This window comes from Populus euphratica, unplaced genomic scaffold (assembly GCF_000495115.2).
Source record: "Populus euphratica unplaced genomic scaffold, PopEup_1.0 scaffold165.1, whole genome shotgun sequence".
Lineage (NCBI taxonomy): Eukaryota > Viridiplantae > Streptophyta > Magnoliopsida > Malpighiales > Salicaceae > Populus > Populus euphratica.
In genome coordinates, this window is record NW_011500050.1 from 405,264 (window position 1) to 417,245 (window position 11,982).

At 29.0% G+C, this 11,982-nt stretch overlaps 1 protein-coding gene across 1 annotated transcript; it reads left to right on the forward strand.

Moving 5' to 3' along the window:
* Nucleotides 1-5,393: 5,393 nt before the first annotated feature.
* Nucleotides 5,394-8,892, forward strand: LOC105107661 (acidic leucine-rich nuclear phosphoprotein 32-related protein-like). The gene is made up of 2 exons (XM_011001673.1): nt 5,394-6,866; nt 8,231-8,892. The coding sequence occupies exons 1-2, from the start codon at nt 5,739-5,741 to the stop codon at nt 8,492-8,494; spliced, it is 1,392 nt and encodes a 463-aa protein (XP_010999975.1). The 5' UTR covers nt 5,394-5,738; the 3' UTR covers nt 8,495-8,892.
* The last annotated feature ends 3,090 nt before the right edge of the window (nt 8,893-11,982 follow it).

An 11,982-nucleotide genomic window follows, 5' to 3' on the forward strand; every position in this document is an offset into this window, starting at 1 on the left:
ATAAAAAGTTTGAATAATGTCAACAACAATTAACATTAATCATGAAATTTAAAAAGAAAAAATCATTTGAGATCAACCATATTAAAAAAACATAGAGATGCTAATAAGTTTATTGATAAAGAAAAATAATAATTAAATAGTCTATGCAAATAAAAAAAATATTCATTACCCATTTGATATTAAAAGAGCCAAAAAGATATTCAACCTATCAATGTGAGAAAAATAAATCAAACTTATAGGAAATTATACAACCAATATCATTAAGTAAATAACAAAGAAGAAGCGTTGTGAATGGAATGTCTTATACAAATATAATACTAACATATATGGTAGCTTCAAGAATTAGATTTATAAGGTATTAGAAGCCAATCACACTCATTTCTTATAAAAAAAATGATGAAGACAAAAAACAACAAATTCTTTAAAATGAAAACAATAATAGTTGCTATTTAATCAAAAGAACTTCTTGGTAAATAAAAAATATAATAGACCAAGTCAAAGGTTGGAGTAAGTCACTGATAATGTTATATTCAAGAGGTATATCAATTGTAGCAAGGCTAAAAAATTAGCATATAAAATTCATGAAAAACTTCTTTATAAAATATATATGTGCCCCACTTGCCATATACTTATACTTAAAAGAGATGACTGAGGGAGTAGAGCTAAAAAGATTGTGTAACAAAGTCCAAGACTTTTAAGTCTAAAATGCCTATTTAAAATGAATGTCACAAACCTTAACCATGATAAAAATCATTTATTTTAAATGATATGAATAACAAATTGGTCAAAGATTGTCATCATTTCTTACATCTAAAAGAAAGTGACAGCAAAGTTAATTAACTAAAACCTAATTTAAAAAGATGTAGTGTCTAACTTATATAATAAGGATAAAACTAAATTATATATCATGTTTAAAAAGATGTAGTGTCTAACTATATAAGGTAATAAGGATAAAACTAAATTATATATCATACCAAGAGAACTTATTTTAAAATTAAAAAAGATCAATTCTTTAATCAACAATAAATAATGAAAAGCACATGTTAGATTGCTAACACATGATAAATAATATATGGCCCACCTCATAAAAAAAATATATTAAAAGCTCAATCATCTAGAAATATTCTTATGACCCGCATATAGGTCTTTACTAAATGGGCCAGATGCATTGACCTAGCTTGCCAGACCTAACAACCTAACTTTTTATTTTTTTAAAAAATATTTTTTAATTAATTCCTATTTCTACATGTATATTTTCAAAATAATTTTTAAATTTATATTTAAATTAATATCCCCTTTTCTTTTATTTTTTTTTATCTATCCTCTTTTAAATATTTTTTATTTTTTATTTATTTTGTATGAATTTAATTTTTTTAAAAGATTTTTCTAATTAATCTATATTTTTTTATGTTTTATATAAATAAGATTTATTTTTAAAAATTAAAAATACTTATTTTCAAATAATATTCTTTATATGTGTAACTTTACATAATATATTTTTTCCTTCCCTTTTATTTAATTAATTTCATGTGTGTATTTTTATTATCATTTAATTAAATAAAAATTAATTTTTATAAAACAATTGTTAAACACAGTCATGTTAAAGTAAGTTGCGAGACTAAATATCTTAATTTATATTTGATTTTTAATTTTTATCTTTAGTTATTATTAATGATTATTTATTTATTTATTAACATATATAGTTCACAATTTATTTTATTAAATGTATACATAAGTTTTTTTATTTCCACTTTTAATTCTTGTAAACCCCAAAAAATAATAATAATGATAAAAATAATAATAATGATGTAAATATTTCATGGTAATAAAAAAAAAGACAAGGAATATTAGTTTTAGGAGTTAATAGAGAAAAGATGAGGAATATTAGTTTTAGGAGTTAATAGAGATAAAAAGACATAAAATAAAATGTGGTTAAATTGTAATATTTAAATTTTTGGTGATTAAGGAAATAACAAAAGGAGAAATAAGAGATTTAATGGGGGCTAAAATAGAAATACTAAAAGTCAATCCTCCCTTTTATTTTGTAAGGGAGGCCGTCAGTAGCCACTGGAAAAGGAGAATGGGTTTTTTTCCAAAAAAAACTTATTGTTCTTCCTTTATTGCAAGAAATTTAGAGTTAAAAGGGTGATGAGGTAAATTTATGGACTTCAAATTAAAAGGGATTTAAGAAAAGTGAATGTGGTAAGAAAAAGCAAATGAAGAAGGAGAACCAACAATTTTGACTGATTACATTTCAAACATCAAATTATTGACTGGTAAGATACTTAAAACCCTAATGTATATATTAATGCAGGATTTTATTGTTCAAGAACAAATTAAAAAGAAAGTTGGATTAAGGTTCTTGAGGAAAACTTAGGGGAAATATAATTGTATATGGAATTGAGTTGATTGAGGTGCTATATATTGTAATGGAGGTGTCAAAAAAATATTGAAGAAATTATGGTGGCCTGTGATTTAGGAGGCCGGCCACAAAGTAAGAAAAAACTTGGAGAGTTTCTTTAAATTGAATGAGTAATGTAAAAGGTATTTTTTTATTTGAGGAGTTCCTTTAAATTGAATGAGTAATGTAAAAAAGTACTTTTTATTTGAGTTATGATATTATAAGCTGTGGGGGCGGTGCTAGCTTAATAAATTATTCCATGAAAGTATTAAACAGAACTTAAAAAAAAAAAATGAATGAGTTATGTTAATTTTTAATATTGTACGAATGTCTTAATTTTGTTGGGATAAGTGATGAAATTTGTATAAAAATAATTAAGTATAATAGATTTTGTCTTGTATTGACAAAGGGATCTTTGACAATTAAAATATAAAGCGGAGTAAGTACTAGAATATCATCACACACAACAGATTGGTGTCTAATATCTATATTTTTATAATTTTTATATTTATAAAATTATTTATACTTTGTTATATTCTTGTATTAGAATGGAAATTTGTTAACCTAGCAAAAAAAAAAAGAATAAAAATAAAAAGAATATAAATGAATTAACCTAATTAACTGTTACATGTATGGAGGCTAATAATGTATTATAAAGGAATTTATTAGTTATTCCATAATTCGAAACACTAATGATATCAGTATGATATATTAATATTGGTATATATTTAGAATTGATTAGTCAATTCCAACAACAACAAAAAAAAACTATTGATTAGTCAATTCCAACAAAAAAAAAATTATCGATACTAATAAAATTCATAATCTTTCAGCAAAAGAATAAAGAATAAGAGATGATAAATTTGATTAACTTTCTTGAAAAAAATAAGAAAATTTAATGATATCAAGGTAGATATCTTGATATTAACATATTCCTTAAAGTTTTGATTAGCTATCTAGAAAAAATCATAGCTAATGATACTAATAAACTAATATCGATATTTTTTTGATTAACCATTATATAATGAATGATTAATGATATTAATTTGAATATGATATCAATATATTTTTTAAAGTTTGATTAACTATCTAGAAAAAAAAATAATTATTAATACTAATGAGTTGATGTTGATACTTTATTGATTAATCATTTTATAGGATGATTAATAATATCTATTTAGAAATTGATGTCAATATCAAAGAAAATTATCCAAGTTATTTATATTTAATAGTTTGATGATGATAATATAGAAAGTTATTAAGAATAATAAATCTATAATAAGAAATGCTTTATATGAATTTTAGTATTAGTTTTCAGCTTATTAAATATTATTAGTTATTTGTTTTATATACATTTTAGTGTTAGTTTGCATCATATGAACTATCATTAGTTATTTGTTTTAGGACTATCTCACTTATGGTAGAGGTAATTTTATCATATATTACTTTTGTTATTATAGATTAGATATAATAACTATGTTTTAGGATTGTAACGTAATTAACCTAAATATATAATGTCAATTTTAAACTTTTGATTATTGATGTATGAATTTAAATATTCCTCTCCATACTTGTAATTCCTGTAACTTTTATATATTTATGGTGGTTTCTTCTTTTACATATATTTAACTACTATGGTGTATTACCACATGAATTGATGAGAGATAACGAATATGAATAATATGATTCGAGATGTAAGATGATTTGATCAAAAATTAAAAATGTATATAAATTAAAAATAGATATTAATCAATAACTTAAGATTTCTAGATATAAAAAAACCATATTGAAATTTTAATAGGAATTATATATATATATATATATATATATATATATATTATGAAGATAAATACATGTTGTTTTGGTAAATAGAAATGTTATGATTTTTTTAAAATAAAAAAACACATTAAAAAGGTTTATATATTTATTTTTTAAGGAAACAAATCCAACCCTTGATAAAACACGACTTAAAGAATAGAGATAGTGGTATGAGGAGGGTGGATTGTTGAAAACAAGTTTTCATGATTAAAAATATTTTATGATTTTGATAAATAATGATGCAAAAAATATGGTGATATAGGATGAGAAAAAATAAATCTAATTAATCTAACTTACAAGATTTTAAAATAATTAGAAACTTATGAAACAAAATCATTCATTTTAAACTACAAAAAGTGAATGATCAAATAAAACAATAATTATATTTATGTTGTAATGAGGACAAAAATAATAGTTATAAAATAGAAATGATGATAAAAATAAAGATGAGATATAAGTAACAACAACAACAATAATAAATAAAATAATATCAGTAGCTAATTGATAATAATAATTGTAATATATGATAATAATAGGGTAACATTAATAAAAAAATAGTAATGGAAATTAAGTTTATAAAATTATAAGTGAATTATTGTTTATAAAATATTTTATATAATTTTATAGAGTGGAAATAGTTTTTTAATAAATAAATTAAATTTAAAATTAAATTATTCAATTTTACTATTAATATTTTATATTCAAAAATATTTTTTATAAAATATTTTACACCCCATCTAAAAAACAGCAATTTAATCTTGTGTTGTGTTTTTCCATTTCCAACCACACCTTAGTTTCAGTGTGGCTCGATTCTAAACACATAACAAAAAGAAGTCTCCATAATTTTTTCTTCTTAAAGCGAAACGACTGATCGTGATGTCGTAATGCTTTGGTAATCGAACTTCATGACAATCCCGTAAATGTTTTAATCCTGAATGGCTTTTCTATGACCGCCCCGATATATACATCAAAACTGACGTGTCAAACAGCTAGAGACCAAACCAGCCAGAAAACCGTCCTCTCTCTGCTCGAAAACAAACACACCAACCTCCAATCTCCCCCACCCATTCCTCCACGTCACCAATCCTCACCCTCTGCAATCCAACGGCCCACACTCTCCCAATAATTCACACTAACCCTAACCCACCAAGCCGCGTCCTGGCTTAGCCCTATCCCCAAATACTCGAGCCCTAAACATCTATCATCCCCTCTCCCTTAGCCAATAAAAAACAACAGCCTGTTTCAAAACACTTAAAAAAAAACAGAGGAAGAGAAAGTTTAGTGTTAGTATCTTATTTTGCCTTCTTTTATTTTACCCTTTTAAAACCAAACGAAAAGAAAAGGATAACAAATTATACCTCAGTCACAGCCAGAAAATCCGTACAAACTCTGCAAAAATTAGGGTTTATAGCTACTGATTCCGGTTTTGATCTACAATGAAACTGTTGCCCTAAATTTCCAGATTAATACAAGAGTTTTGGTGATTTTATTTATTATTTTTATTTTTTTGTAAATTTTGATGGATGAGATCTGGGAAAGAGCAGTGGAGACAGCATTAGAGGGGCAAACAGATAAGTTAGCGGCAAGAACCCTAACCCTAGACGGTGCGGTTAAGTGTATACAAGGAAGATTACCAGCACCAAGTTTATTCGAAAAATTCGTGAATCTTCAACATCTATCTATAGCGAACATTGGTGTTTCAACGTTAGAGCAATTTCCTCGCCTTGGAAATCTTGAGAAACTAATTTTATCGGATAATAGAATCTCCGGTGGTTTAGAATTTCTTGTAGAAGCTGGACTCGATTCGCTTCGAGATTTAGATTTGTCCAATAATAGGATTCAGTTTATCGAGGATCTAGCTCCTTTGGCCAAGCTAAGGTTGGTTTCGCTTGATTTGTACGAGTGTCCTGTTACGAGACTCAAGGATTATAGGTCTAGGGTTTTTGGTTTGATTAGTTCGTTGAAGTATTTGGATAAAATGGATGCTGAGGAGAATGAGAGACCGGAGTCGGATGACGAGGAGGAAGATGATGATGAAGAGGATGAGGAGGATGACCCAGGGAGTGGTGAGGTTGATGGGGAGGAAAGGCCGTTTATGATGAATAACGGGCACAGTGAAGTTGGGGAAGGGATTGTTGATGTGGATGAGGAAGAGGAGAGTGAGGCGGATGAGGAGGAGACAGAGACGGGGAGAGAGATTAATGGGGTTAGTCAAAATGGGTTTCGAGTTGAGGTTGTGGACAGGGATGAGGAAGGGGAGGGGGGGGATGATGATGAGGGGGATGAGTCCGGGGAAGAAGAGATTGATGAGGATGATGACGACGACGACGAAGATGATGATGTGGTGGAAGTGCATGAGATTGGTGATGATAGTGATGAAAATGATGATGGGGTGGAGTATGAGGAGGATGATGATGACGGCTTGGATGGGGAGGGGGAAGAGGATGAGGAGGAGGTGGATAACGATGAAGGGGATCTTGGGGAGCCAGAGAGTACAGGAAGGTTAACGAGTACAGAAGGAGAGATTGATGGGCATGAGCAAGGGGAGGATGTTGGTGAGGAGGATGACAATGGAGAGACTGGTGAGGAGGAGCAAGGTGTTGAGGTTGATGGAGGGTTTGATGATGAGGAAGATGGTGAGGAGGAGGTGAGATGCTCTGGAATCTTATGTTGACCTTCGTATTTAACTTTTGTTTGCAATGAGTGTTGCTTGGTTGGATAAATTTTTTGATTGCTATCGTGTTAAATTTGCAGAAAAGATGAAAAACATAACTTTTATGAAAAGGCTTAAGGCCTTATTTTACTGCATATATATTAGTCGATACTGCTTGGTCTATAGCATCTTTACAATCTGTTGTTTTCATCTGCATTAGGTTGAGGAATCTGGGTTTTAATGTATTTTCTCTCATGTTTTGTTTTGATACTTTATTGAATTTTATCAGAAGTCAGGAAATGGATGTAGTGTTTTTGTATCTTGCTAGTATATGTTATTCTTTGTTTTCCTGGACAGCAGATTCATAGTATGGTTGATGGTAATCTGGAAAACAGATTATAACTTGAATTTTAATGTGAAAAGGATTTTTTACATCAAGTTTGTGAAGTGTTTAGGTGGTTCTGGATGTTTGCTCAACTAATCATTGCTGAACTGAGCTACATCGAGAAATTAATGATTTTGGTTTAATGTCATGTTCACAAAATATAGGAAACTTGGCAACCTTTTGAGGATAAGATATTTTATGCGCTGTGTATTTTTTGAGGAAAGACATGAGAAATATTTCTAAGGAAGAAAAAAAGCTGTTAAGTGGTTTGATAACTAGGGGGGAAAGAGTGAAGTCTCTTAATATTAGTTTGTGGTATGGTCCTCTTATTCATTTTTATGGCTTTCTTTTCTTGTTAGAAATGCTATTGCCAGTTTTTGGTACTGGTTTTGGAAGACTTCTCTACATGGCATGTGGAATTTTCTTCCTCATTCGTTGTAGCACTGAAATCATCTTTTGATTTATCTGAATGTGTATTTTAGTAGCATGTGGTTGGTGTGGCACTGATGATTTTTTTCTTAAGCTCGCATCTCCTGTTTTATTGTGTCTTATTTGTTTAATATAACAATGTATAGATAAATTGTGTGCCTTTTGGCTGATCTGACACATTTTTGTTTCCATTTAGTAACTGGTTTAATGTTTCTCCATTCACTCTATTGTACTGTATTTCTGTTTAGTGGAAACTGTGCGTGATATTGTATATGGATTGTTCTCTTACCTCATCTTGTGGTAATGTTTAGCTATTTACACCTGTATTCTCTATGCATTATGAATATGTTGATCATTTTCTTTTGGAGCTCTTTTCAGTATTCAAACGAGCTGAAAACAAGTTGAAAAAACATTTCTTTATCATTTTGAAGTACTCGTATAATTTGATGTTTTAAGGGATGAGCTTTTTCCAATTTCTGTAATGGCAGCGATATTCTTGTTTTCTGACACACTGACTGTACATGATTTCTTATTGCAATGGCAGGATGAAGACTCCGAGGCAGGGTACTTGGTTCAACCAGTGGGGCAGGCTGAAGTTCTTGAAGCTGGAGGTATTGATGTGGAGCCAGGGAATGAGGAAGATGATCCTGAAGGGGAGGAAGAAGTTGATGATGACGATGAGTTGCAGGTGCTACCATCATCCTCACACCTTAAGAGGAAGAGAGATGAAGACAAGGATGATGATGGTGAGGATGATGATGACGATGTTGTTGAGTATACCACGAAGTCATCAAAGAAGCACCTTTAGCTCTTGTTCAATTCCTGGGTAAAAATGTTTTGTTCATGTCTTGAAGCTTGGAAAAATAGAGGAACATGTTAGATAGATTGGTTGTAGTCTGTTAGTGATTTCGGGTATCCCTCATGGACAATATGTTTAGGGAAAGGAACTTGTATCCTTGTTAGATTCAAAAGGTTGTTAGCATTGTCCCGCTTCTTCCATTTCTTATATAGCCGTTAGTCCTTGTTAATTCAAATGGCAGTTATGAAGGAGGGTTTAACCGCCCAATTCTCTGCTTCCAGGGGGGTGTTTCTAAAAATGGGAAATAAATGGAGGGACGAAAGAGGGAAATGCCTGGCTCTTTGTTTTTCCTCTGCCTAGACCAAAGCTTGTTTATATAAAATTGGCTGGTGGAGAGTTCCTTCTTTCCTCTCTGTTTCATTCTATCAGGTGGGCTTTAGAAAGGAATTTTGACCGTTTTACATTTCTTTTTACCCTCGCAACTTGTCTCCTTGTAATTGGGCGGTTGCCTTTATTATTTATTAGCAGGTGGTGGGGAGGCCATGTGGCCACTTGTGCTCAGTATCAAAGAAATCATCAGTCTCTCTACCACCGGTTCCAAGATGCACGAAAAAGCTTTGAATCACGTAACCAATGGGTCCTGGTTTATTGCTTGACTTTTGATCGCAGGTGCATCATGTGAATCTTATCGAGCGGTCTTGAGCTCCTTGAATCTCTAGCCAGGGGACTGTCTTTTTGCTGCTTCTAGTGCCTTGAACACAGGTGAGCCCCAGCAGCAATTCATGGGGAAAGTCATCGATGTGATTCACTAGCTCTTGTTAGCCTAACATTTTTGTCATCCAGCAATGCACATGGGCCCTCGGTGAGAAAGTGGTGCATGCGTTCCACGCCTGCTGCAGCGTTAAATGTTTTTAAAATTCTTTTTATTTTTTAAATTAATATATTTTTAATGTTTTTATATATTTTGATATGTTAATATTAAAAATATTTTTTAAAATAAAAAAATATTATTTTAATGTGTTTTAAAATACAAAATATTTTTAAAAGTAACCCCTATATTAATTTTAAAAATAAATCCAAATTTGATAACCGTTACCTTCTAAAAATATTTCTAATTAGACATCCTCTTCATTCTTTTTTCTAAATTGCAGCGTCAAAGAATCCCATTTAAATTAAATCAAATCTTAACTCTTTTTTTATTTTAAAAAATCAAAACTGAATTAATTTCAAAACTAGGTGAAACAAATCCATAAAACTTGGATATTCCTGTAAGAAATAAGGGGACAGCAAGAAATTTGTCCATAAATATGAAAATTGGGAAAATTGTCCATTAAGAAATCCTTGCTTTATTTACATGTTTACAAATAGTGATTTTGCTTCCTCAGTGGCTCAGGCCTGATAAACTTAAAACCCAATTCTTATGAAGTCGAGAAAAAGCCCGGACTCAACTTATAAAAAATAGCTTAGCTAATATTACTTCTATACCATATTTATTAAGTCCAACCTGAGAATTGATCTGAATAAAAAATCAAGTTTTGGGTTAAACAGGTTAATTTAGATTAATTTAAATTAACTTAAAAAAATTTAAAAAAATTTTAAAATTTTAATATTTTATATTAAAAAATTAAAAAAATAATTTATATGAATGTAGGCTATATGTGTTATAAAAATTAAAATTTAAAAGATTTTCAAAAGATTTTTTATCTTATATTAAAAAAATATTATGTTAATATGTTATCCTTTTAAGTTAAAGTATTTAAATTAAAAATATTTTTTATTTCATATTGAAAAAACATAATTTTTTTCTTATGAATATAAAGTATATATACTAAAAGATTTCAAATTCTCTATTGAAAAAGTAAAATTTCTTTTTAGTATTTATATAGCAAACTTTGAAAAGGATTAATAACTAACCAAAAATATATATATAAAAAAATTGTGGCTAAGAGAAAAAACATATTTTAAAAAAAAAGATCTCAATTGGGTTTTATCGGGTCATAGATTAACCCAGTAGGTCAATTAGGTTTTTCTGGGTTTTTGCTCATCATGATCTTTGCCTTACTCGGATCGGTTCAACCATTGGGTTGACCGAGTCCTGAGTCAACCTGTTTGGTCAATTCAAGTTTAATTATGTTTTATATTTCTAGATGTATAAAAATTTTCAAATAACTTATTATATTTTCATCATATTAATATCTATGTATGAGATATTTATTACTTATTAATGCTATAAGAATAAAATATTAAATATTAAATTATTTTTCTAAAATATTATTGCATTCACTTTGAAAAAATATTTAAGTTTTTGAGAGTTGTCAAAGCCATTAAATAAAAGTTTTTGTAGTTACCAACTACTAGTTCCTTTAAACCTCAATTTTAAATTTACTTGGATTTTTTTTGAATACGTCAAAAGTATTTTCTATGTTTAACTGTCACTGTATAGATAATTGCAAACTTCATATACTGTAGAAGGAAACAAGTTAAAAGTAAAATTAAATGGAAAACATTTTCTCGAGATGAACAAATTTTTACCCGGAGTACGTGGATTTACGCAAGTCATTCCTGTTCGAAAATCTTTTATTTTGCATAGCGAGCACCAACAAGTGATCGTTGGAAAACAAACCAAGCAGTAATAATTAATGGACTCATGAGCCCAAAATTAATCGATCCAAAATGCCCATACAAGACGATTTGCTGGTAGGTAGAGATTTGAAGGATCACGTGGATTCTTTTTGTCAATGTTTCTTTCTTCAACGTGAAATTGTTTGAACAAGAAAAGAAAAAAAAACAAGTCCTTTTAATTTGGAAACAGTCTACATATGGAAAAAACTTTATCAAGATGTCCCTAATATTTGATTGAAGTGTCGATCTTTTCCCCTTAAATTAGTAGATTTAGAGAAGGATATTAATTACGAACGACCTAAAAATTCAAATAAATTTTTTAGAAAATACCATTAATAAAATTTTCTTTTTTCCCTTTTCTTTACAAATTAATTGATAAAATGACATTGATTTGGATAAAAATAATATTGTTAATTGTTTGCTTCATGTTGTTTGGAAAAATTTGTTATAACTTAGAAAAATAATTTTTTTTTAGTAATGTTAGGTTATTTTAATGTGGTGCTATGTATGGTATATAATTATAGTTGTAAAATCTGCACTATTCTCATGAGTTGACTTGAAAAACTTGAGATTAGAAACTTTACTCAAGTTGGTTTTGGGTTGTTAGTTGAATCGATTAATACTTTAATTTAGCAAAACCTATCTGATATAACCAATTTTTAGTATTTAAGTAATCTAATCAAATTTGATCCAAACTTGATAGAGTCAATTATAACCCAAAAAAAAATCTCTAGATATTCAAGAGCTCAATGTGTTCATTTATCCAAATTCTACCATCTCAAAGTAAAGGAACTTGTGTTTTTTAATTATGGATTGTGGTTGTGGAATTTGTGTTTTTTAATTATGGATTGTGGTTGTTGTTATTTAAATATATG

Excerpts from the sequence above, each read along its gene's own strand:
- LOC105107661 (XM_011001673.1), top strand. The coding sequence starts at position 5,739 with ATGGATGAGATCTGGGAAAGAGCAGTGGAGACAGCATTAGAGGGGCAA. Across the intron at positions 6,867-8,230 it reads AGGAAGATGGTGAGGAGGAG|GATGAAGACTCCGAGGCAGG; the intron begins GTGAGATGCTCT and ends TTGCAATGGCAG.